Raw genomic sequence first — 25,450 nt, forward strand, 5'->3', positions numbered from 1 at the left:
TCTGTCTTTGACTGTGTCTGCAATGCCTAGCTGCGACTACGGTATTGCATTTTTTGCATGGTGTACAATACCTCTGCATCCTTGCACCCGCGCTTTTCTTTCTGTTATACAGGGCGGCATCTTGTCATCCGGCCCTCGTTTTATAGTTAGTCTTGATTGTTCTGGTTTTGTGTGCGCATGTTGCGGAAATGACATACCCCAATTCGAGCATTTGTATTTGAACATTTGCGTCCCATGAGTTTGCAGTGTGCAGGCGCTTTGAGTTAGCTACACGTGGCTAGTAGTAGATTGGGGAAGAACATTGGTTTGTTTGCTAATGATGACAGAGAGTGCGAGTTCGAGCCCGATACTTCGCAGGTTCAACCCCTTGACGTTATCTCCTACAAAGAAGCTGACCTTCACATTTCTAGGTCCCACCCACAACTTTATACGGATATCTTGAACACTAACCCAAAAACGGGTTGTCCTCTACGAGTGGCTTCCTCGAGACCGGTGAAGGCTTTTGCAGATCGAGGCCCTTGTTCGTTGGCTACAGTGTCTGTATATCTTACTCTCTGTTAATGGACAACAATGTAGCCCGTTCACGGTATTTCACTTTCACCGCGTAATTAGCGAGTCACTGCCGTACTAACGCTTCGATCCGAGCGCACGTTTGGCCTGCCGAAGATGAGCGCATCGCGCGAAGTTGAATCGTGTACTGGGAAAGCACGTATCATTGCGCTTTGAGAAGCCTTGGATTTCAAAGACAGCGCAAGGCCATGGTACCTATACATGACCAACCAGCTATGACGCCTTTCAATGCATTGGAAATCGAAAATTTTACGCAACATCCACAAACCCTCTCTTCTTCCTCTGGTAGCCCTCTTCTTCGATCCTCTCCACGTCTTCCAGCCTGACAATCTTCTGCTCGTCTACCCTCTCGCCCACGAACCTTAGCGCTGCAACGTTGAATCCGATCAGATCCTTGTTACCGCTAAGACTTCTCCTCAGCTCACTTCTCATGTCCTCGAGCATTGTCTTCAGCTCCCTCGAGGCGACGATCTGCTTTTGATGTGTCTTAAGCATAAAGAATAGCACACGGCAAGTGAGTGTTACGTTCCACTGCTTCTGCACCCAAATACTGAGGAACGTGAAGAGCGCAGGTAGGGACGCGAACGGCAGGACAAGCAGTGCGTCCTGAAGCTGTGCGGCGGGAATCTTTGCCATGGTGTTCAGGACGTGGCGCTCCGCTGAGATGTTGCCTAGCGCCATGAATATGACATTGCGTTGTGGTGGCGCAATCTTGGGGTTTGCCCGTCTCTGCACCTCCCACTCGCGAACAACTTCCAAGTCTGCGATGCCAAGATCGAGCGCTTCTTGGATACGTTCTCCGGCTGTGAGAGAGCTGATAGTCTGCTTCGAGGCATCGACTGCTTCTGCGCGTTCGCCGTTGGGATTTTCCTCGTCTTCGAGAGAGTGGGCAAGCGTGTTTTCGTAGAGCTCCTCAAGTTCGCGCTCACGCTCTTCCTCGAGGAATATGGGCTCGTCAGACTTGGACCAGATGCGGATGCTCTTGTCATGAGAGGCAGTAACGATGAAGTCGCCGGTGCGAGCCAATGTCATAGCCCAAATTTCGCCGTGGTGACCGCGGAACTTCTGTATCTGCTGGAACTTGTCGCCATCCCAGCTCTTGATTGTCTTGTCTTTACTTGCGCTGAAAAAGATGTGCTTCTCGTCGCCATCCACGGGGTGTGGGATAAAAGATATTTGCATGATGCTATCTTCGTGGCCGAAGAGCGCTTTGTGACAGTCACCGAAGTCGAGACCCCAAATTCGAACGTTCTTGTCGGCGGAACATGTCGCGATCAGCTTGCTGTCGCTGGATATCGATATGTTGAGGACTGGCAATTTGTGACCGTACAAGTTGAGGAAGAGCTTGAGTGAGTCGACGAAGAAGACCTTGACAGTGTTATCGAGGGTTGCGACGGCCAACAATCTGGAGTCAGGCGAAAACTGCAGACTCAGAACGTCATCGTTAAGCTTCAATATCCGTGACTGTACAAGCTTGAGTCGAGGCAGTGTGCGCTTTGTACCGGGAATCTCTTCCTGCGCAATCTCGAAGTTCCAGAACTTGACCGACTTGTCTGCACTTCCTGTGATGAGTGACTTCCCGCCAGGATGGACTTGTAGGGTCCAGACAGCGCCCTCGTGGGCCTCGATCTTGTCAAGTAGTGACGAAGCTGCAATGTCGTAAAGCTCAAGATGACCTTCTTTCGTACCAACGACTACGATCTTGTCACCGGGCAAGAACGCGCAGCAAAGCGCGTAGCCACACTCCAGCGTTCGCAAGCAGTTCTGTGTCTTGATGTTCCAGATTTTGAGGCCACCGCTCGAAGCTGATGCCAACATGCGGTCGTCTGAGCTGAGAGCCAGTGCACGCACGTCGTTCCTGTGTCCTGCCAGCTCAACAGACAGTGTGCGGGTATAGTCTGGTACCTCGTCGGTCTTCGACTTGCTCTTCGTAGGGATATCGTATACGTCGATAAGGTTGTTGTTAGTGCCGATCAAGAGCTGCATCTTCTTCGATCCCCTAGTCTTCATCCATGCAACGGACCTGGCCTTTCCTGCCGTGCGCACTGTAACGTACGAGGTGATTACATCACCAATTTCAGCGTCTGCTACGTTGATCTTATCTTCCGCCTCTTCCTCTTGTGCCTCGCTGTTTGTCTCATTCTTTCCCTTCTCACGTCTTCTTCTCCTCTTCCTGGCTAGACTTTTCTTCACTTCCTCTTCTGTGCGTATCCGCCAGATTTCGACGGCTTTCTCTGCGCCGTGTACCGCAATGTAGTTGGACTTGGGGTGGAAATAGATGCCCTGTGTTCGATCCTTTCCAGATCGGTATAAGATGCCTCTTGCTGTGAGGTAGCGCTGTTCTGTAGCTTCGCCAACAGCAGCTCCAGCTTGTCGCAGCCCCGGCAGATCAATAGCCCAGACCTTCAATTCGCCATCATTTCCTGCAGTAATGCATCCACTGCCGTCCGGTGATACTCCAAGCGCCCAGCACTCCCCGTTCGTCTGCGCAATGTGTGTTTCGATACAATGCTGTGTGCTGATGTCCCAGATCTTGATCAAGGCGTCCTTGCTCGTGGAGAGTAGAAAAGCCTGGTCGGTATCCATTTCCACCGCTTCTCCATCTTCCTGCGGTGCTTTTCCGGGATGGAGGAATTTCAGGCCGGTGATCTGGCCCTTGTGCCCTCGAAGTTTGAAGAGACCGGTCTCCGAAACGAGGTCCCATATCACGATGTCTGTGTCTTTGGCACCACTTGCAAGGCGCACTCCACTCTGGTCAAAAGCTAGGGTGGTGACGGCTGACTTATGTCCGTTGAAGCTGATAATGGCGGTCGACGTCCTTGCGTCCCAGATTCGTATGCTTCCATCTGCGTATCCCACAGCGAACACATCCGGGTCGATCTCACTACGGCAAATGACTGTCACCTCCTCAGTGCAGCTGGCATCGCGCCATCTGCTCAAGAGCTCGCCCTTCTTTACATCCCAGCAAAGCACTTCTTCGTTTGCGGCGGCGTATGCACGTCCTGCTCCGGAGGACTTGGAGCCAGGTGCGGTGACTTCGGCAGCCCAGACGAGATTGGAGGTAGCAGTCGCAACAACGCCAAAAGCGTCGCTCTGCTCGTACTTGCTAAATGTTTGTTAGTGGAAGGTGCAGCTGCTTTGCGCCCGCGGTACATACTTATATGACTTGACCATGATGCGTCACTACCAAACTCTGAGAGTATCACAAGCGTATAAGCAAGAGTAGAAGATTTACAGTATATCCTTCAGATCATTGCTTCTCCGGGCTCCTGATTTGGTGGTTGGACGCCAGCTCGAAAATTGATGAACTTTTCGCGCGGCGGCAGCTCTCGAAACTTTTTGGAAGTTGCGACCCGCCCTAAGGTGCGCCACAGCTTGGACCCACCTTCCGACGACGACACTGGGCAGGCACCTCCGGCCTCCGCATCAGCCTACGAGAGCTCCCCGCCATACACTTTTGCACCCCTTCACGGCACCTCGACAACCACAATGCTTCTCCTCGACTACCAGAACGTGCTCATCGAGTCCCTATTGAAGGACCGCTTCTCTGGGTGCGCCATACCCCGCCGCTTCCTGCGCTGCGACCTGTCAGACTGACCGCATATAGAGGAGCTCCAGCCAACATTGACCAGGTGGTCTCCGACTTCGACGGCGTCACGTTCCACATCTCGACTCCCGAAAGCAAGACAAAGATTCTCGTTTCCCTGCAGATCAAGTGCTTCTCGGAGCTTGTTCAGTACGGCGCCCAAGCAGTGCTCGAGCGCGAATATGGCCCTTACATCGTCTCGCCGGAGTCAGGGTACGACTTCTCCGTGCTAGTAGATCTGGAGAACCTGCCAGAAGATAAGGGTACGGGGATCAGTCACTTGGAACCAGGCAGCGGCTGACAGCTACCAGAGAGCCGTGATGATCTCATCAGGCGCATATCACTTCTTAAGCGGAATGCAATGGCTGCACCCTTTGAGCAGGCTTTCGACGAGTTTGCGCAACTGCAGGAGGAAGCTTCCAAGTACACTTCAGAGTCTGCGCCCCAGGGTGTGAAAGAGGGCGGTGAGGTGCGCGCGATACACTACCGTGAGGAGGAAGCGATATACATCAAGGCCAGTTTCGACCGTGTTACAGTCATCTTTTCCACTGTTTTCAGGGAAGAGACAGACAGGATCTTTGGAAAGGTTTTCCTCCAAGAGTTCGTCGACGCAAGGCGGAGGGCTATCCAGAACGCGCCCCAGGTGCTCTTCCGCAACGATCCACCTCTTGAGCTTCAAGGCATTCCAGGCGTCGACACTTCTGGTTCTGCTGATATTGGCTACATTACGTTTGGTGGGTCTAACCAGGCTTGCACAGGAGATGTTGCTGACCGTTTCCAGTCCTGTTTCCTCGCCATTTGGCGGCTGCCCGACGCGCTGAGGTCATCTCTCACATCCAGACCTTCCGCGATTACTTCCACTACCACATTAAGGCTTCCAAGGCGTTCATCCACTCGAGAATGCGCAAGAGGACCGCCGATTTCCTTCAAGGTACGTTGACACGTGTGTTTCGTGTAGATTTCCACGCGCTCAACATGCTACAGTCCTGCGAAGAGCCAGGCCTGAGTCTGAAGAGAAGGAGCGCAAGACCGCCAGTGGGCGAACATTCAGGGTTCAAGCATAAGCGCATATCCAGCTATGTGTTAGTCACCGAGAAGAAGACAAAGCAATTCCAACCCATTCTGAACACCCCATAGCATCGCTTCCTTACATTCGTGATCCAAATGTGATCATGACGTCTGATACGGGACAATCTGCTTGATCCGTTCCCAGACCTTCAGCGCTCAACTTTGAGGTGCACATGGCACATCGCGCGCACGGACGGTCGCGACTCCCAATTGACGCGTTCCCAAGGTTTACACCCCACAACCTCAACACCCCACCTCGCCGGCGCACCTCTCCTTTCCAGTCCGTATCCACGACCACTTCACAATGGCCACAGAAGAAGCATCACGACCAAAGTTTGACAACCTTCCTGGGATCGACACCGCACCAGACGTTTACGAGACCCCCGAACTTGCTGAAGATGTCTCAACAATACAAGCCTCGACGGCGATATCCGAGTCAGACTACGGTTCTGATGCAGACAGCGCTGGTGTCAGCCACCAACGTCTGCAGCCTGGCGAGGCGCGCAACCGTTTTCAGACCTCGCGTGTAGACGCCAACGGCGTGGACTTCTCGGATAATGCCGCGCAACGGCAGGCATACCGCATATACACACGGCATCGGCGGCGAGGAGACATTATGGGCGACGACAGCGACGAAGAGCAGGAAGGCTTCTCGCGGAAGCTCATGAGAGTGAAGCAGGAGTTGCAGGAGCTGGAGGACGAGTACGAGCAGAGGAAGCGGTCCGGGGATAAGGCGCAGATCGAGGAACGAGACGCCAAGGAGGTCATGGACCTCATCTCAGATAAGGTCGACGAGCTCTATGCAAGGCGGAGGGGAGGAGCAGAACCGCTGCTCGACAGGACAATACAGAAGTTCACTGACTACAAGCCCTTTGCGCCAAGCTCGAAAATCGCAGCAGCCATCGCAAAGCAACCTCCTTTGCCTGGATCGCAAATCCAAAGGAGTCAATTGGAGCATGTGTTGAACCAGGTGGCTGAGTTCGACATGAGAATAACGCAGATGGAGAGTAGCCTTGGGCTTAATGGCACTTCTCTTCCTGAGACGAGCGAGGATTCCACGTTACCAGTCTTCACGACATTACAAAGGCTAGAGCAAACGCTTGGCGCTATTGGCGACGCCTCGACAAACAATCTTGACGGCGCATCACAGCAAATTAAGAGACTGATAGAGGAGGCTGAGGACCTCAAAGAAGCGCGACTGGAAGCATCGCGCGCTGGAACTTCGGACGACACCCCAACGCCTGACCAGGAGGCTAAGATCAATGCACTCTACGGCACATTGCCTTCAATCGACAGGCTCTCGCCAATCCTGCCCCTGGTGCTCGAGCGCCTACGTACATTGCGCCTTGTACATACGAGCGCTTGGCAAGCAGACAAGCTACTGACTGAACTGGAGTCGCGGCAGTCGAAGCAAGAAGAAGAGATTAAGAAGTGGGAGGAGCAACTAGAACTGGTAGAGGAAGACGTAAAGAAGCAGGAGAAGGCAATGCAAGGGAACGTCAAGGTCGTAGGTGATGATATCAAGATGCTAGAGGATAAGATCGCGAAGCTGCTTGCAGAGGGAAAACAGTAGGAAGTGTGCATATAGGGGGATGTAGCAAAAGATACCCATGTGCTTTGGAGCAGGCAATGATTTTTGAAGGACCTTGTGCTTGCAAGGAAGGCTCTCGATTCTGCAATCACTAAACGGAATACAACGATCTTGGGGAGGTACACGCCACTCAACACCCAATCCAACCTATGGACTAAGAGCTTAGCAAATCTGCTCCAAGCTTGGAATTCTGCGCCATCACTCTGATCGATGTCGTTGCGCTACTAGTAAGTAGTTCTGATGCCCTTAACCCAGGGATATTCCAATGCTTGACGAGCTGTAAACTGCTGTGACGGGTCTAGATTGTTTAATACTTGGACCAAGTCCTTAACGTCGAGTCGATATCTGTCCACTCTAGGAACAGCACACATAGGATATAATCTGCCGCCCGATCCTCCTAAAGCATTTTAAGAACCTCGCAGTTTGCTCCTTCATCGCATACATGCTTGATAAGCCTTTTTAACCCTTCTCTGTCCCTAAATATAATACTTGGCGCTGCAGGCAGACAGATGCAAGTAGTGCGCCTCTTGATTCGTGCAGTTTAAAGTCATTGTTAGGCCCTAGTATGACACGCCCCAGAGCAGCGTAAATACACTTGCTATGTTAGCAATAAAAACTGTTTGCTCATAGTGAGTACTTACTACTAACCTGAACGAGTATAAGTTAGATGGTTTGTAGAGCTCTCCCTTGAAGTGACTCGCAGGGCTGTGCCAATTATCATTTCCAGCGAGCATTCCTTCAATACACCTGGGCTTTGGGAGATACGCTGCATTCTTGAGATCAGGTATTTGTACCTTTTCAACTGCAACGTCTTAGTTAAGATGGCGATAATTGATCAGAACATTATCAAGCTTAACATCTACAGAGTATCGGTCACTCGTATTGACTGTGTGGAGAAATGATTTGTTGGGCTTACCTAAATGGACAACGTCGCGGTCGTGCATATGCAAAGTAGCATTGATAGCTAGCATTGACATCTGATTCCGAACCAGACTCAAAGAAACTCATCATCCAGGTATTCATTTACAAGTGTGCGCCGGTCTGATATGGTATCTAATAGAAGGTGTAAGCGCGGAGTTTGAGCAAATCTTGGTCGGATGTTTTCGTTACATACTGGAAAAATGCTTTGAGGTATGTCTTTCAGTATGAAATCATCGTCGCCAGATCTACAGCAGTCTTAGATATTTCGAAATACATACGGCATGGGAGGTTGCGCGAACGATGCTGACCAAGCGCGACCAAGGTGCAGTCCTTTCTATAACAGCTTTCTCAAGAAATAAGAACTTCCAGTTGAGCCGATCAAATTGAGAGACTACAACGCTGCCATTTGAATGGTCATCTGGGGCATGCCTTCCTCGCTGCGACAGCGGGGATCGTTGACACGTATGAGAAGGCTTAGCGAGTCTTGTCCGTTTTGTAATAATTGTCATAGTATGGGGTACGTAGTACGCAAGTAAGTTATGTATGAACTATAAAGCTACGTAGTAGGAGGTCAATATGTAAAGGAGATATACTAGCATCACGTGACAGTACCTGTGCTTCTCGTATTATATAAACACTATCATCGAAGCACCGTGCAACTGAGGCGCTGTACCTGCTCAATGCGTGATGGAGGTCTAGATCTTTCCAACGCCGGCAGTGTTTGCAATGTTTGCGCTCGCTGTAGAAGCGGTAGCGACAGTCTTGCCACTGAAATTGCTGAAGAAACTCGTGTCCGTACCACCAAGTGTGCCGGAGCTGCCAAAGGCATTCAATTGGCATGCATGTCCCAAGTTAGTGGTGCAAGCAGTGTTCGTAGTTGTTGATGGAGAACCGAAGAACTTTCCGGAGTTGGAAAGAAGTGGCCTAGCGAGTCAAGTCAGTCTCGGGTCACAGAAATGAGGATGGCTCACTCACGTTACGACATTCTGGAACACGTTGCCTTCAGCAACAACCATACCACCGGCATCATTGTCGAAAGCATGGCCAGTGTTCGCATAGAAGTAGTTGTTGACGGCATGGAGGAGGGTGTTGCCACCAACCTTAGGGCTGCGACCAGAGGTGTGGTGGATGTAGTTGCCCTTCATGGTGATAAGATCGTTGGATCCAACTAGGAGGATAGTCCAGTAGTGATGACCGTCGCACGAGGCGGACCAACTAGTTGTGCCATCGAACTCATTGTTGGAAAGTGTCACTCGGTTAGAAGCCGAGTTACCAGCGACAAACATCTGGCGGCCGACGAGGGAGACCTTGACGTGGTCTGTCAACGGATTAGCAACCACAAAGAGATTCCAAAGAGGGATGATTCCGACTCACCGACCCAGATCAGATCAGAGCCATCTACAGTAATGGCATCTCCGCCCCAGATGTATTGAGGGTTGAGCTGATACGATTAGCCAAGCCACTTTCAGCTATCTCAATAGGAATTCGAACCTCCGTAATGTGAATGTTCTGAATGATGACTGAGTAAACATGTCAGTAAAGCAGCGAATGCCAAACACCTGTGTTCTTGCCTACCGTTCTTCGCACCATTCGCCATACGGAGACCCTTCCCGCGGATGACACCCTTCGATCCAACGCCAATGATGCTCTTGTTAGAGCCAACGTTAATTCCTGAAACACCAGCAGTATCGTAAGTCACGCTGATAGACGTGACACCAGCACCTGCATTTCCATTGGTGCACCACGAGGCTTTATTGATGGCATCCTGACCGCCGTTGCCTGGGCACGTGTTAGAGGCTGGCCGGCATCCCGTCTCAGTCGTGGTGCCCTCTGTGCCCTTGAAGTTGTATCTAAGGTCGTTAGCGAATGCTGACTGCAAGTAACGTGGATTATTTACTCCTTGTCAAGCACAATGCAACGAGCAGTACTGTCAGTGAGCCATGTCTTCAGCTCAGCTACGCTGGAGGGAACTAAACAAGCAGCGCTTCCTCCTCCAGTCGTTCCTGACGCAAAACCTTCTGGTGTGCCAACAACAGCATTGGCAGCGCGCTCTTTGAACTGAGAGCGATCGCCTAGAACGGCTGCGTTGGCGGTAGCAATGACGCTTCCTAGTGCAAGAGTTGAGAACTTCATGTCGGCAGTGGATTGTAGATTGGATTGTGGATTGACCTCATATCGAAGCCGCAGCGACACATATATACACAGTCGAGCGAGGAGCTGTGACATACATGGGAGGCGGAGAAAATAGAGACAAGGAATGAAATCTGCCGGTACTCCTCCTGGTACATTGCACTTCCGCTGCCTCTCATCGAGATGGTCGCCGATTGCTCACCCAAATTGCTGCTGAATTGGAGTGTAAAACGCGAAGCGGTTAGCTCTAAGGCTGTAGACTGCCGACGAAACGTGTTTTTAGATGCCGGACAGGGATTGCCAAATTGCGTATGCGGAGACTATCTTTAAATCCCGTCCTATCAAGCGGTCAAGTATCCTGGATCTTTGCATGGGTGTATGCGATCTCGCCTGCTGGTACGTGGAAGCACTCTTCCCCGCGTTTCGCAAGATATACGAAGCCTCTCTGGTCGGCACATGGCCGACACTTGGTATAGTGCCCAGCGGAAGCCATTGACCACCCACATCCAAAATCAAGTCTTCGCACGACCACGGAGATATGGAAGATATTCTGTCGGGTTCCCCAATGCTCCGACAGACCGTGGCCTTAGAAGCAAAGTGCTTTCTAACACTGCGGCGATTATCGAGGGAGTGGGGAGTTCTATTGATCCTGATTGTAAGCCGGACCAAAAGCCGGCCGCTATCACTTTTCAATCTATTAGCTTGCACGTGGCTAGTTCCGGGTGCGCGGGACTGTCTCTTTGCTGTTTTCACTTGAGCTCGATGGTGACTGTGAAGAGCCTCTTCCGGAACCAAACATCTGCTTACCCTTCACCTGGATAACCGTTTCACTCTTCAGCAGCAAAATCGAGCAACTTCATTCGGTATTCAAAGAAGACATTGCCTTACGCAGCGTTCAAAGACTGCATGGTTCACTCCAGACTTTGCGACCCGGGAAACAACCTACAGATAGGCATGGAGTATTTCTTCAATCTCAGATATGTCCCCAGTTGATTCCACGAGCCAAGAGAAGATGTCTGTTGTGTGCGCGTGCTTTCTCGCAATCCTCGAAACTAAAAGCCAGCGGCATGGACATAGTGCCTGCTGATATCAAGACACTGGTGTGAGAGTGATATGAAGCTATCGTGATCGCGCACAATGTTTCGCTTATTCTCGTTGGCAGCAGAATCATCCTCAATCAGATGACCTGTCCTCTGGTGTCCGTAACCTGCCCGGCCGAGCCCGTATAGACGGCGGAGTCAATGTACTTGGAGAGATGTATGTGCACCCTCTACACCTCAAGACATCCTCTTCCAGGTGTGTCCTTGCCGGTGAGAAGATAACAACCCGTTGTGCAATTGGCACGGTATTCAAAGCCGGGGCGTGGATGATAGCGAGCCGCAACATTGTGCTACATCGATAAGAGACGTTCAATATTCCTGGACGCCAGAGATGAGTACTACGTCTGTCAGCTTCCCGAGTGAGCAACTGTCAACCTCGAGCCTCAAAGATATGGACTTGACGTCGCTCTGAGCGCTCCACGAACGCCAGACCCTGTCGCAGGTACAGAATGCCGATGGTCATGTGCGAGCATTTCGTAGCAGCGATGCGCAGTTTTGAATTCTGTGTCCCTTGCGGTTTGATTGTGAACATTAGAAGAGTTGCTGGATTGACGATCAATCGATACCGTCCGGAAATATGCGGTATCGCGTCATTGTGCCGTGATCTGTGCACTGCCGGCGGATCCAGGGTCCGCCTCCGAGTTGCCACGTAGACACTGTAAAAATAGTTAGCTTACGAATCTCACGATGCTTGGAAGCTGGGGCGAAAAGAAGAAGGTCACGATGTCTTCAGTAGTGTTGCGGCGCCTAGCGCTGAAGAGACGTGTCATACGGCCAGCCTCGTGATCCCGGATCCAGACTGCGGAACAGCAGAGGCTATAGCATCCCCGAGACGGGTTGGCGATTCCCGAAGAATTGGCCCTGATGGTTTTGGCAAGTGCGTGCGATAGGTCAGGTCTGAGCCCTACGCTTTGCAGGAGGCAAAAGTCAACCGTGTCAGGGGTCAAAGATCGTTTTGCGGGGTAGCGTCCCTTGGATCTCAAGGCTCTGGGGAAGCGTCGTTGATCTCAGAACAACCCGGCTGCGCCTCCGTCCATTTTCACCTTGTGAATAAGATGTGCGGCGCCCAGAGCCATGCAGTGTAGGATCTTCAGAGATCAGCGTGAAAGCAGCAGCTCACCCGGCCTTCCTGTCTGATCAGCCACAGGAGCAGCCTCAGTTCTAGTCTGCAATCAAAATTGTTACGGTGTGCTATGTTGGCCTTTCGAGCTAAAGTAGCTTCCGGACCGTCAACGAGGCATGTGGAGACAGGAGGGTCGCATGGCGGGGAAGGTTCGAAAACGTAACAGATTACCAAAGAAGCTGTTTCGAAGACGAAGCTGCTGCAGCCAAGCTCGTTTCCATGCAGACGCTGGAGACGCGTCCTTGCCGGTAAATTTGAGGACATGGTGAAAATTCGCGGTGGTCCATGCCAGGAGATGAAGGTTCGAAGGCAGGTGGCACCGGTATCGTTCCCGAGATTACAGGTTCTTTGATCGAGACGTCGGTATGCGGGATATCATCATGGTCGCTGAAAGCCGTTGATTGAGTAAATGCAAAATTGCCGTGGCGCTGACAGCGCCCTAGTGCTATTACAGGCGGGGGCACCGTGAAGGCCTCAACAACACGTCAGGACGCAGAAACAGCTGAGTTATGTGAGACATCATGGCGACAGTTGACGAAATCGAAGGTGTGAGACCGAATATCGATGGCGACACTGGCAGTTGCAGCCGCCAGGAGTCGCGGAAACATGCAATCCTTGTGGAAGTTGTGCAACCAGGTGCTTGCAGGAACGTCGCGCAAGCCGCCTTCTCCGCACATTCCTTTCTAAGGATCGTGATATGAGGAGCGAGGCTTCGACAGCGCACCGAAGCGGTAGGCGGCATGCATCGGCTGCATCGACAACACCAGCGTCGTGCTTTGCAAACGTCCGACCCAAGAGGACGCCCAGCTGCACAGGGCTTCGCAAGCACGAGGACAGTAAACGGTGGTCGGAGGGTCTTGCCAAAGGATTTTGATGTGTCAGAAACACCATTCTGTTACCCCCTCGAAATTGCGAGATGGCCTTGTGACCAGCTGCACGTGACGGCTGAGTCGCTGATTCTGCTCTGCCCAGCCCGGGGAAAGGACCGCTTGGCAAACTCTTACATCACAGAAATCCATTCATGGCAGAGACAACCAGGCTCTCCAACGCCTCTCCGTCGCGGAAGCACGCGCGTGCTACCGTATGGCCCCCAGCCCATTGGTCAATTCGTGTCATTCATGCCCTGTGCCAGAATGATCTTTTTAGCTTTGCTCCACTGCTGTACCCGGCGTCCGAGCAGTTGGCGCTGCTGCATGGAGCTGGGGAAACTCTTGACTCTTGACTAACAACGTACCACGGTGCCTTTTGTCTAATAAAATTCTGCACCCTGATGAGTGAGGGCGATTTTCACTATAAGAGACAACTTCCCACTTCACCTGAGGTTCAGACCACCTGACCTGAACCGATTATCTCGCTTTACCCACAACTCATCCTCATATCGCCACAAATATAGAAGCAGTCTTCTACCAGCACCTATTTCGTATCGTCGACAAACCAGAATCACCCACGTACCCATTGTCGATAATTCAATGCAAATCAAGCACCTACCGTTCGAAATCCTTTCCAAGATCCTCGAGGAGGTTGCCGAAGCCAATATCCGAGATGGCCCAGCATACACCTTTGGGCTATCCCAGGCGCCCCTGCCACTCCAGAAGTCGACTCTCCAGCGCTATGTGAGAGGCCCCGTTCCACCTGAGATGCTCAAGTGGGATGCCATCTGTGCCATTCGGACCGTCTGCTGGCAATGGCACGAGTGGGCCCTGGAGTACGCCCTCAAGAATGTGTACATCCGCCGTTGGAAGGGAGGCGAGGTAAGCATGACGCATCTATGATAGAGTGAACCCAGTCTAACGATCTCCAGCGGTGGGCAGAGCTGTCCAACCGACGGTCAAGCTACCCCTTGTACGAGCTCATTGATCGCCCTACTGGCACGGCTGTCTATCGCGATCCCTTTGCTTCCCTAAAGCAAACTGTAAGGAACTTCAACGACTTCCCGGAGCTGGCCTCTAAGATCAAGCGCATGTGGTTCCACGGATTCTACACAGCCGAGACAAACCGCATGATCTTTGATTCCCTCAAGAACTGCACCAACCTCACATCTCTATCTGTTCCTTGGACCACGATCAGGCATCTGGACGCGCATTCGTGGAGGACTCTCCTAACCGGTAATGGCAAGCCCCTCGAGTCGTTGGAGCTTCAGTGCATCGACCCCACCTCGCAGCAGGCTGCGGAGAAGGAGAACCAAGTCGATCTCCAGGCGCTGCAGTCGGTCAACTTCGGTCGGCTGAGGCGACTGAAGATCTTCGGTGACACCACCTTCATGCCAATCACCGATGACGATCTCTTTGCCATTGCTCGTACCGCAACCCAGCTTGAGGAGTTCCACATGACCTGCATCTCCACCATCACCATCGATGGTGTCATGGCTGTTGTCAAGGCATCGTGCAAGACCCTCCGGGTACTCGAGCACAGCCCACGGTCACAGGATGGCTTCTGGCACCCTCACCCTGGATCCCCAAGTGACAGTGAGCACCTTTGCGGGACATTCCGAAGCTGCCCGAAGCTTGAGACTTTGTCGATCTCTCTTCCTTCCGTATGCGCAGACCTGTTCTCCCACGAGGACGCCAAATTCCGGGGCGACATGCAGGTGCGCGCGCTGCACTTGTGCGGCCACGAGCATGGGCGCTCGACCCAGGAGGCCACAGATGCTTTGCAGACGTTGCTGCAGCAGGCTCGCGCCTTGGTACAACGACGTGCTGAGAGCACCATCCCACAGGAGCTCTACGTTGAGCTTTTTTTTGCAGACTGCATCTTCGAGCCAGGATCCAGCTCGGTCCACGGCGACTTCGCTCTAGCGCAGGCCATCACCGACGGTCATTGGCCCGCGAACGTCGAGTTCAGCGGCAAGGGCCCATACGGCAGCACCGGCCTCTACGAGAAAGAGGAGGAGGGACCGTTCCAGCGCATCGACGAGGATGAGTTCCTAGCTGGTGTGCGCAGGAGGTTCCACTCCATCTCGACCTGATCGCAGCGCGATCGATGAACCATTTTCGATTCTTATGTACTCCTATGGCGATTTTCAGCATTACGACTTTACTCTCAACGACTTCTCATGCGAACAGGCAGCGAGCCTGGATGATACCAGGCCAAAGAGCCACCGTCACGCAGAACAAAAAGTTTCTGTACACCTCGAGCATTTTCTTCGGGCGGGCATTTGCATGGGGCGGCGGGACGCTGCCCCCTTCTAGCATTCCAGCGTTCACTTAGGCATGTAACAATGTATTCTTTGCGAATTCTCAATCTTTACCAATTGGTGATGTTGTGGTGGCAGTCGAAGACCGATCGTGGATCAGAATCTGGTTGTCGTGCGATGTGCGTAAGAAGTCGACCCGTTTCCTCAGCCGATCGCACCGACCGCACCGACCCCGCATTGCCGAAGACCGTAACACCCAAGGAGACTAACGTCAGGTACCTCAATGCTTACACACCAAACAGTAAGCTGCAAACGGCTCAGAAGCTCGTCTCTGCCGCACTCGACACTGCTTATCAAGAGCCTGCAGTCATCGCGTCACCAGCAGCAGAAAGTCTCAGGAACGGAAAGGGTGCCGCGGTCGCAGTGCCTCACGGTCAGCAGGGCGAGGCAGCCTTCTGAAGATTGGCAACCATTACAGAGCCTTTGATAATCAGTGCCCCACCTCTGATTGGCGCTAGTGCGGCTCAAGCGAGAGCATTCGCGCGAGCTTGACCGCGATCGGGAAGCATCGATGGCTTCATGCGTAGACAGCAAGGCTGATGCCATGGTCCAGTTGCAGCAATCGGCGTCGTTGGCCCGACTTGGAATGCTCTTATCGCACTGATGTTGCTGTATAAATAGCAGCTGCTGCCCCCTCCTCTTGAACCGACACCCCACCCGTCTCTTCTGTTACTTGATACCCCGAAACACTCACAATGGCTCCCAAGATCGCTATCGTCTACTACTCCATGTACGGTCATGTCAAGACACTAGTAAGCTCCTCTAATCATCCGAACTTCCTCACCGTGTAGGTTCGGATCTGTTACGACTTCGTACAGAGCCGTTCCGTACACTGCTGGTGGTCATGATATCGAGCAAGCTCGCGTACTAACAGAATCACACAGGCCGACGCTGAGCTCAAGGGCATCCGCGAGGCCGGCGGAGACGCCACCCTCTTCCAGGTCCCCGAGACGCTCTCGGACGAAGTCCTGCAGAAGATGTACGCGCCTCCCAAGCCCACCGACATCCCCGTTCTGAACGACCCCTCGGAGCTCGAAGCCTTTGATGCCGTACTCTTCGGCATCCCCACGCGCTACGGCAACTTCCCCGCCCAGTTTAAGACCTTCTGGGACAAGACCGGCAAGCAGTGGCAGCAGGGCTCTTTCTGGGGCAAGTACGCTGGCCTATTCATCAGCACCGGCACGCTCGGTGGCGGCCAGGAGTCGACGGCCATTGCCGCCATGTCGACCCTGACGCACCACGGCTTCATCTACGTTCCCCTTGGCTACAAGACGGTGTTCGCCCAGCTGGCTAACCTCGAGGAGGTCCACGGCGGATCGCCCTGGGGCGCGGGAACCTTCTCCGGCGCTGACGGCAGCCGTCAGCCTACTGCGCTCGAACTCAGCATTGCGACTGAGCAGGGCAAGGTATTCTACGCCGCAGTGGCCAAGGCTCACCCGTGACTAGATGGCACATCCAAGACGGGGTCCAAGGCTGAGCAGGCTGCTCCAGCTGCCGTGGCTAATGGCAATGCGCCAAATACGACTACAACACAAAACCAAACACAAAACGGGACAAGTAATGGCGTGAAGGAGACAGCGACCGCAGCACAGACGACGCAGAGGGTACCTGAGCAGCCTACTGGTCCTCAGGAGAAACAGAAGGATAGCGAGGGGCCCTGTGGGTTGCCGGCGAAGTGCGATATCATGTAATCGTCCTCAACATCAAATTGAAATGTGAACATACTCATCAGCACTTGCCACGCAGACATTTGGAGTGAAATGAGAAGTATTACAATAGATTTGAGCAGTACGATAAAATTTTCCTGCAATATATATCATGAAAATGTATATTAAAATACTCGTCAACACCAATCGCAATGCCGATGATGCCGTGGTATCTTCCAGTCCTGCAATCCAATCCAACGTGTTTACCAAAGGGCCGGCCCGCCTCTATGAACGCCTTGAAAAAAGCAAGAAGGAGAAGGGCCATGATGCATCATGAATAATTCCCCCATAGCCTACCATGTTGGTGCAAACATCTACAAAGCCGCCGTCATACGACCAGCTGGCTGAAATCGACGCCTCTCCTCTGCCGCTCGACGGGGCCAGAGTGGCATTCGTTAAAGTCGCCAAGGAGATCATCGCGCGCCCAGTCAGTGACGAGCTCATCGCGCTCGTTGTCAAATGAGCCGCGTCTCGCAGTACGCTCAGCCCAGCCGGTGCGCTCTAGTTCGATGATACCGCCAAATCTGCGCTCGCCATTGGCGACGAAGAGAGACTGGCCATCGGGCGTGAACGTGACGCCGCCAAGGGGCCCAAAGAAATCGAAGACCTGTTTCGACTCAAAGGTCTGTGCGTTGATGATATTGATGTAGTCATCTGCCTCAGCGGCGACGAGGACGCGTGGGCCAGAGCCGAGGGGTGAGAAGCGGAGGGCTCGGGGGATGCTGACCTCGCTTGTGAGGACAGTGAGGGGTTGGGCCCAGTAGCGCGCATCCCAGACAACAATGGTTGAGTCTTGAGCTGCGGTTGCGATGTGAATGCCGTCATCTGCCCAGGCACATGCAAAGGCGTCGTCAGTGTGAGCCTTGAGAGTCTCGAAGGGTCGCCCCGTTTCCGCATTCGTGATGAGCGTCTCGTGGAAGTCACCAACCACGACACGCATTCGGCCGTTTGGGCTGGTAGCCGAACAATTGACACCAGCCGAGTACTGGAAGTTGTGCGTGAATGTGTTGGTTGCACAGTCCAGTATGCGCAAGCGATGGTCATTCGAGCAGAAGACACCTTGAGGGCGATACGTGGTTCTGGATTCGAAAAGATGCAGGTGGTTGACGATCTTGGACTTTGTGTCTGTAGCAAAGTCTGATGTGCGGCCGAACGTGCATTGGGTACCTGCCGTCGACGACAAGTCAGTGATGGCGTACTCGCCCTCAAAAGCACCCGCTATCAAGACATCGTCGAGAGTCGCTATTATCGTAATGGAACCATCCAGGGCCGTCTTTTTGCTCATGTCTATGACAGCGTCTGCGGGAGAACCCTCAGCATCAGTACGCATAACTTTCTGACCAGCTGCATAGAAGATATCATTTCGAGATGTCGCCGCGAGTATGTTCCGGAGCTGGAAGTGAGGGCAGTAAGCACGATGTGAGGTGGTATTTCTTCGAAAGGAGAAGAAGCTGTCCGTGTTGCGTATCGGTGCAGTGCAACGCTGGCCCAAGTTAGCCTGGGCACCACTCCAATATTTCAGGGTTTGCCTACTGTGCGGGTCTCTTTCCGGCTGGGCGACAGCCGTACCTGCTCACATTCTCTTCGCTTGCTTCGTACTGAGCTTCTTGTGGTGTTTCGTGCGGTCCAATCAATGCCCTGGAAATCGTAGCTGTCGCCCTGCAGATCTTCCCGCGTGATGACGTGCGGTACTTTGACAAGGTCGAGTCCAGGCACTGTGGACTTCTCCGGAGTGAGGTAGTGGAAGAAGGAGGTGATGGGCACAAACTGGTAGTTGTCCTTGATGCTCTGGTAGGCCTCGGGCCATGCGGGTAGCGGTTCCAGCGAGGGCTCGGAGCTCGAGAGGTGCCCTAGATACGGCGGGGGCGGGGGCAGGTGGACGTTGTTGATATGGAAGGAGGTCATGTCGCTGGTCAGCGGCGGGATGGTGTCGTGTGCGAAGGACTGCAGGTGGGCCATGGCGGCATGCATGTGGATGGCAGCAGACCCCAGGGAGTCTGCCAGCAGGGCAGGCGGTGCGGGTGGCGGTTCGGGTGGTGGTTCGCTCAAGTCTAAGGATATGCCCCCGCCCTCGTCGTCGTCGCTGACTAGTGCATCTTCCCTGCTGTCCGACAGCGAGGCGAGTGTCGCCGCGAGAGCAAGCGCGCTGGAGGGGCCCGCGTAGCCCGGCGTGGTGCCTGCGTGGGAGAGTGTGGCGTTCGTCGGGGGCGCGGGCGCGAGGTGGTGCTGGTGGTGCTGCTCGTAGGCGTGTGGCAGCGGATCGTGCGGGCTGGTCATGGCCACCCGCGGTCGCTGTGTCGGCCAGCCAGTGTCGGTCGCAGGGCCGCTGGGGCAGGACCAGTGTGGCAGGACCAGTGGCAACGGCAGTGGCAGTGGCAGGAACAGTGGCAGCGGCAGGAACAGTGGCAGCGGTATGCGACTGAGGTGAGGACGGCTGCAGTCGCGCGGGCTATTAGTGGGCGGCGCGGCGGGCTCTCTAGAGTCTCTACAGAGTCTATACAGTGTCGGCGGCGTGGGGTGGAGGCTGACTGGACGACGTGCATTCACCAGTGCATTCACCAAGCACACATGTGAACGCAGGATGCAGGATGCAGGACGCAGGACGCAGGATGCAGGACGCAGGCGCTATGTAAGACCGCCGCCCGAGTCGTTGCTGACTGTTCTCCCGCATGTCCTGCACGGGAGCTGCACTGCTGCAGGCAGAGGAAGCGCTGTACTGACGACTGTGGGGTGTCCATGCCGGTGCACTGCGCTAGTTATTGGAGCAGCGTCGCCGCCGCGCAGCAGTGATCTGACCATGCAGTGCGGCTCATCCACTCCTCGCTGATAGAACGCCCATCTGGGAACCCTCGCAGACGCGACTCCAGATGCTGCTGGCTCGGGAACATGCGATTGTGTTGCGCGCCGCACCGATCTAGGCCAGGCACGCCTCCCCAGATCTCCAGCCAGCAGCCGCTCCATCATGCCACGATGCCACAAAGCTGTACTGCTGCCCAAAGACCCCTCGGACACACAGATCTCGACATGTTCACGCCGCAGATCTGTGCGCATTACCGTGCAAACGCCAGCTACGCCAGTTGCCCTCTGTCAGGGCTAAGCGGCCGGCACAGCGTGCGCCCGGGCTTGCAGTTGCACAACGGGGTTCCAACGAGCAAAGGCGGGGGGGTGGTCGATGCAATATGTGCTACAGCTCACATGGCCTCCTGCCAACACGACAACGGGTACTGCGCGCTGGCGATGTTACACAACTCATGTGTTGTCGCCAATCACTCCTCGCACATTCGTCCGGGCCTCCCTGTCCTGTGGCTCGACTGCCGTTTTTGTCTTCCTGCGCCCGTGTCAGGAAGCGAGACGAGATAATGTCAGTCCAGATTAGGACACGGGCATTGCACGAGAGCAGGAGCGGCCTTGTTGCTGGCCACTGTCCGTCGTTGTGTGCGACGGGCACCTCCAGCCAAGACGCGCACGAGTATGTTGTGCACGCAGTCGCTGGCACTCCACGACAGCCGCCACACGGCGAGGAATGTCAGTGCATAGTGGAGACAGGACAAGCTGCCGCAACTTCAACGACGTTGCGCCGTGTGCTACCAGTTCCCCCATGCTGGATGAATGCATTAAGCCTACAATTATTCTAAATGGCCTCTGTACCGGCCCGTTCCAACATCTACAGTACCCTTACAAGTGAGCGAAATGGCGTGAGAAGACACCCGAGCATCCTGGCAATGCAGTGAGAAGCAACGTAGTACAATATGCAGTCTTTTAGCCCGCCGCGCAAACGACAGGACAGATTCCCTTCCCAAGCAACGCCACCATGCGAAAATCAGTTGTCATAGTACGGCTCATATCCTTGCTGCTGCTGCTGCTGCTGCTGCCATCCCCCAGCCGATGTCGTCGTCTGTGACCACCCCCCGCCAGGTGTCCTAAGTCTACGCTCTATTGGCGCGTCAGGTTAGTGACAGGCATCGTCAGGGGAAAGTTGTGCACCTTACCTGCTTCGAAGTCGTGCCATCTCCGCATCGTAATCTTGCTACTATCGAATTCGCCTTCATACTCCAGACCCGCCTTCTTCGTCTTCTCGCCTGACGTCTTCCGGGTGTCGCCCCAACTGAAGTCATCAAACTTCCAGAACGCGTACGTAGGAAGCACGAAGTTCCAGATGGGAAGCGACAGCAGGTAGACAAACATCCAGGCGACGTAAGACCAGCGGTGAGCCGTGACAACGATGAGAACCGCTGGCAGGCCCAAGATGAGCGCAAGGAGGACAAGAGGGATGACGGGCGCCGCCGTGTGCAGGACCGCTGCTTTGATGGCGATGGCAACTAGAGCACGTCAGCATCGAAACGACTATATCGGGCGCACGGTGGCTTACTTAGGTAAAAGGTAAAGGCAATGGCGGCCGGCAGAACCAGTGTTCCGATCAGCTCAATGAACACAACGAACTGCATGCTGAAGCAGAAGGTGCCACACAGATCTCGCACTAGTACCAGCTCCATCAAGTTGTGGACAGTACTATTGATCCATCGCCTACGTTGTGACAGTAGGACTTTGAACTCATCCGGTACGGTGGTTTTGCAGACGGCTTGGGGGACGAAGACCTGTTTGCGCTTGGGGAATGTCTTGAGCATTAGTGTCGAGAGGTAACGGTCCTCGCCCAACAGGAGCAGGTTCTTCTTGTGCAACGTGTCGACCACGTTCTCCGAGTAGTGTTCGACGACATCAGGGTTAGCCAGAATGGGCACCCAGTAGTTCTGACCACCTTTAGGAGCCTTGATGCGGTACATGCAGAAGCACCCGGGGAGACAAGTGACACCTCCGAATACCGATTCGAAAGACTTGGCCAGGTGATGCGAGATGAAGTATCTACTGCTGTCAGTGGCGCGATCGTCAAACGTCGGGAGTAACTTACTCGAACACCTGGATCATCGAAACCCACGAATCCCGCTTATTCGCGATCTTTGTCTCTCCACAGAGACCCATGATCTCGGGATCCTTGACCATGGCGGAAACCATGTGTGTCAGACTGTCTGGGAAGACCTTGGTATCAGCGTCAACCATGAGCACTATCTCGTAGAAGTCTGGCGATATGCCAGTAATCTTCCAGATACCGTTGAACATCTCGAACTCAAGCTCCGTCATACGCTCGTCAAACATGACCTTCTGCAAGAACGACATGAGGATGATCTGACTGTCACGCTTGCCACGGTTACCAGCCTTCGACTTTGTCGCCTCATCCGGTGTACCGCACTTGACGACGACCATCATTGGAACACGTTGCTGCTTGTCCGAGGCGATACGAGAGTCCTCGCCATAGTCGTAGAATCCGGAATAGATCTTGGCCATGTTGTGACGCTTCGAACCGCTAGCGACTGCAACGTAAGAGTATGCTTGAACCTCGTGAGGAAGGATTGCGTGATCCTTCATCATACCCAAGCAAATCTCCGGTGTGGTGAGGTCTTCACCCTGGCCCTTGATCATACCGTCGCAAATGACGAGAATGAGCTTGTGGCTGTTGGGGTAGTCGGTAGTGGCAATGGAATCTAGAGTCGTGCGCAGGCCTTCCGCACCCTCGGAGTACGCGGTGACCAGGCAGATCGAGTGAGCCAGAGGGTAACCGAAAGGCTGCCATTCAGGAGGGGGCTGGGGAACGACGGCTTCGTGGATGAAACCAGATGGACCAGGCCCTTCTTCGCCGATGACACTAGAGTAGCGGTTCTCAGTTGATCCCGAAAGAAGTAAGCTTGATCGTGATTGGCCCTGGTTCTTGTTTTCGAAGTATGTCGTTGGGAGCGTGCCTTGGCTGGCGTTGAGTTGTCTGTACATGCCGTTGTTGGACGAAAGCAGGCGGGAAGCAGCGCTCTGGCTGGTCATTGTTGTTGGCGGCGCACGGATCTTGGCTGATTTCTCCATAGCGTAGGGACTGGTGAACCTAGAGGTAGACGGCAAGAATGTGCTACCGCGCTTGCTCGATCGATCAGGTCCAGCGGCGGGGTCTGCGAGACGTGGTGGTGGGCGGTAGATATCATCACTCCACTCCTCAATCTGCTGCTTCCTCTGCTTTGAGTCTGCCTTGCCGGTGGAAGTCTTATCAGCGCCAAACTTTCTGCTAAGGAACCATTGAAAGGTCAGAGCAAGCACGAACTTGGCCATGACGACAGCCAGGATGAAGACGAGCGAAACGTAAAGGACGACCTTGGAAGCGATGCAGCCAATGCTTTCTGTGTCTATGGAGCCGACCTTGATGGTCTCGGTAAAGCAGCGCGCCACCTGCTTCTCGTAGCTGGAAGAGTAGGCACGTGTAACATCGATACCTCGTACTGCTGGGTTGCTCTTGATTTCGTTGAAGATGGTCGGAATATCTACCGACGAAGTATTGAACCAGTCGAGAAGGGTCAGATCGAGGACGTCTCCACCCCAGACCATTAGGTTGCGCGAGCTGTTGCGAATGTCGTCCCATGTGAAGTATACATCTCCAGCATTCCGAAGGCCGTAAAAGGCCTTGCGGGCATTATCCGAGGTATGGCACTGGAAGCCGTTGTATTCGAGGAAGGTAGTGTTGGGCTTGCTGGAACCATCCTGATTGAAAGTGCGGCAAGGAAAGTACCAACCCAAGTTGCCGTTCACATCCGGGATGCCTGAGTCGGCTTTGGCAGTGATAAGCCCCTTGCAAGCACCGTTGACGTTCTGGAAGAGGAAACTGCCGTCTTGTCCACTGTGCTTCTCGGGAAGGTCGAAAAGGACGTTGGCGCCCGAGGGGACCCCTCGTGCGAGCGGATGCGTGGACTGAGCCAAATCGTAGGCCTTGCCATGGATGATCATGTATCCTCCGCCGACTTCATTGACCCTCAGGCGAACGTTGCCGCTCGAGGGGCAAACAGTCTCGGTGAAACCAAATGTGAGGTAGCCGACAAAAGTACAGATGAGCAGAATGATGCTGACGAGTCCAACCTTCTCCCTCCAAGCACGCTGCTGCGCCTTCTGCGGCTTGCCGAAGCACTTGAGAACCGCATCCGGGCACCAGAATGTGATGATGGCGCAGTAGACATTCCACAGACTCGGGGGTCGCATCTTGTCCTTCTCCTTCTGGCGCTGCTTCTCCAGATTCTCCATTGTCTTGCTCCTCGTCGGCCTGCGCACCCCACGCGGCGACTCGTCGTCCAATGGCGCCTGTTTATCGTTGTAACCTCCTCCAGAAGCATTGCGCATGTGTGGCGGCTTCAGGTCGGTGCTGTCGGAGCTGACCGTCTCAGCCTCCATGGCGTCTTCCATGATAGGGTCGTTGCCGGTGGTCGAGGGCTGGACGTCCATGCGCTGGGCATGCTTGCGATAGTGATAGTTGGGGTCATTGGGGTCGTTTCGCCGGCGGTCTGGGCGGATCAGGCTGCGCTTCCTGCCCAAGTCCTGCGCAGGCGTGGATTGCGCGCTACGCATGACGGGATCTCTGTCCATGGGAACGGGCGTCCCGGGCAAGGGCAGCGGGCGAGCGTGCGAGTGGGCGCCACTCTTGCTATGGCTGTGTGTACGGTCGTGGGAGCGCGTGTTTTCGGCGTCAGAAGTCCTCCGGCGGCGGTGCGAGGTCGACTCGCGGAAGGCGTCTCTCTCACCCCTCCGCGAGCCGTCCGGTCGCTGCGGCAGAGACATTGCGCGGAATGTAGTCTCCCTTTGCGGTTGCACGGCTCAGACGGATCGGCCAGCAAGCCAGCAAGGGCCGGCGGAAAGAATACGGCGCAACAGGAGCCGCACGCCCGTATGAGGTGCTGCTGTTGTTGTGCGAATGAGCGGGTGGAGCCTGTCGCGGCGTTGTTGCTGTGGGGGGCGACGGGCACGGGAGTCGATGCGGGCGTCCGGTAGGGCAGGCGCAAGGTGCGGTGGGTTTCAGCGAGAGCGCTCTGGGGCAACAGCAAACGATCCACAGAAAGAACGATCGTGCAGTGAAAACAGCGCAGCGCAACGAACGACGCGGCAACAGGGCTCTCGGTGCTGTGACAGGCTATCAGCCGCGGACCTGGCCTGTGGCGATGGGCGGCAGGTCGTGAGGGCAACCAGATGAGCGATGGGGCTAGGTACCCCTTGCCAGAAGCAGCGGCGTCAGAGGCCAGGAGATCTATTTTAGCCACCACTAGCCATTACGGCCGCCATTGTGATTGCGAAAGTGTAGCAGATCCCGCTCGGCGACGGTAACGATCGCTTTCGCCCGTCGTATCAAGTGGACTTAAGACGACGCAGCAGCGACCGACGCTCTTCTGCTCGTTCTACCCACCTGGGCATGCTGGACGGCCGAGCTGCATCTTGAGCATGCTCGCGGACCCACCCCCGCTGTAACGAGGAACTGGACGCCCGGGCATGCAGCTAGACCCGTGGTCGTTCGCTGATCCTGTATCGGCGAGCTGCACCATTTTCTACATGGCAGTCCACTCTGACGAAGATCCTGCCCATGTCCCATGCTATGGAGTCCTGGCGATGCT

General features: G+C 54.4%; 9 protein-coding genes across 9 annotated transcripts; 4 read left to right on the plus strand and 5 right to left on the minus strand.

Annotated features, from left to right (window-relative positions):
• Nucleotides 1–524: 524 nt before the first annotated feature.
• Nucleotides 525–3,885, minus strand: M421DRAFT_416992 (F-box/WD repeat-containing protein pof1). The gene is made up of 2 exons (XM_033591284.1): nt 3,728–3,885; nt 525–3,676 (listed from the first exon to the last, which is right to left on the minus strand). Exons 1-2 carry the CDS (start codon nt 3,742–3,744, stop codon nt 820–822), a joined length of 2,874 nt encoding a protein of 957 aa, XP_033452517.1. The 5' UTR covers nt 3,745–3,885; the 3' UTR covers nt 525–819.
• Nucleotides 3,886–3,991: 106 nt separating this feature from the next.
• On the plus strand, nt 3,992–5,290 carry M421DRAFT_416993 (ARP2/3 actin-organizing complex subunit Arc34). The gene is made up of 5 exons (XM_033591285.1): nt 3,992–4,121; nt 4,178–4,419; nt 4,468–4,890; nt 4,938–5,087; nt 5,141–5,290. Exons 1-5 carry the CDS (start codon nt 4,060–4,062, stop codon nt 5,218–5,220), a joined length of 957 nt encoding a protein of 318 aa, XP_033452518.1. The 5' UTR covers nt 3,992–4,059; the 3' UTR covers nt 5,221–5,290.
• A 238-nt stretch (nt 5,291–5,528) lies between these two features.
• Nucleotides 5,529–6,797, plus strand: M421DRAFT_54658 (uncharacterized protein; the record flags this gene model as incomplete). Its single annotated transcript, XM_033595243.1, has 1 exon — nt 5,529–6,797. One exon carries the CDS (start codon nt 5,529–5,531, stop codon nt 6,795–6,797), a length of 1,269 nt encoding a protein of 422 aa, XP_033452519.1.
• A 560-nt stretch (nt 6,798–7,357) lies between these two features.
• On the minus strand, nt 7,358–7,868 carry M421DRAFT_416995 (uncharacterized protein). Its single transcript, XM_033591286.1, has 3 exons — nt 7,732–7,868; nt 7,460–7,617; nt 7,358–7,410 (listed from the first exon to the last, which is right to left on the minus strand). The coding sequence occupies exons 1-3, from the start codon at nt 7,790–7,792 to the stop codon at nt 7,369–7,371; spliced, it is 261 nt and encodes an 86-aa protein (XP_033452520.1). The 5' UTR covers nt 7,793–7,868; the 3' UTR covers nt 7,358–7,368.
• Nucleotides 7,869–8,431: 563 nt separating this feature from the next.
• Nucleotides 8,432–9,869, minus strand: M421DRAFT_54463 (polysaccharide lyase family 1 protein; the record flags this gene model as incomplete). The annotated part of the gene is made up of 6 exons (XM_033595225.1): nt 8,432–8,660; nt 8,712–9,054; nt 9,111–9,177; nt 9,228–9,256; nt 9,312–9,586; nt 9,634–9,869. 6 exons carry the CDS (start codon nt 9,867–9,869, stop codon nt 8,432–8,434), a joined length of 1,179 nt encoding a protein of 392 aa, XP_033452521.1.
• Nucleotides 9,870–13,120: 3,251 nt separating this feature from the next.
• M421DRAFT_416999 (uncharacterized protein) lies at nt 13,121–15,302 on the plus strand. The gene is made up of 2 exons (XM_033591287.1): nt 13,121–13,840; nt 13,891–15,302. Exons 1-2 carry the CDS (start codon nt 13,559–13,561, stop codon nt 15,052–15,054), a joined length of 1,446 nt encoding a protein of 481 aa, XP_033452522.1. The 5' UTR covers nt 13,121–13,558; the 3' UTR covers nt 15,055–15,302.
• A 651-nt stretch (nt 15,303–15,953) lies between these two features.
• Nucleotides 15,954–16,791, plus strand: M421DRAFT_417002 (benzoquinone reductase). Its single transcript, XM_033591288.1, has one exon. It carries the CDS (start codon nt 16,260–16,262, stop codon nt 16,722–16,724), a length of 465 nt encoding a protein of 154 aa, XP_033452523.1. The 5' UTR covers nt 15,954–16,259; the 3' UTR covers nt 16,725–16,791.
• A 525-nt stretch (nt 16,792–17,316) lies between these two features.
• M421DRAFT_54573 (uncharacterized protein) lies at nt 17,317–19,265 on the minus strand (the record flags this gene model as incomplete). Its single annotated transcript, XM_033595236.1, has 2 exons — nt 17,317–18,471; nt 18,522–19,265. The coding sequence occupies 2 exons, from the start codon at nt 19,263–19,265 to the stop codon at nt 17,317–17,319; spliced, it is 1,899 nt and encodes a 632-aa protein (XP_033452524.1).
• Nucleotides 19,266–20,418: 1,153 nt separating this feature from the next.
• Nucleotides 20,419–25,010, minus strand: M421DRAFT_417003 (glycosyltransferase family 2 protein). The gene is made up of 4 exons (XM_033591289.1): nt 21,895–25,010; nt 21,358–21,848; nt 20,978–21,307; nt 20,419–20,921 (listed from the first exon to the last, which is right to left on the minus strand). The coding sequence occupies exons 1-4, from the start codon at nt 24,624–24,626 to the stop codon at nt 20,809–20,811; spliced, it is 3,666 nt and encodes a 1,221-aa protein (XP_033452525.1). The 5' UTR covers nt 24,627–25,010; the 3' UTR covers nt 20,419–20,808.
• Between the last annotated feature and the right edge of the window lie 440 nt (nt 25,011–25,450).

This window comes from Didymella exigua, assembly GCF_010094145.1.
Source record: "Didymella exigua CBS 183.55 unplaced genomic scaffold M421scaffold_4, whole genome shotgun sequence".
NCBI lineage: Eukaryota > Fungi > Ascomycota > Dothideomycetes > Pleosporales > Didymellaceae > Didymella > Didymella exigua.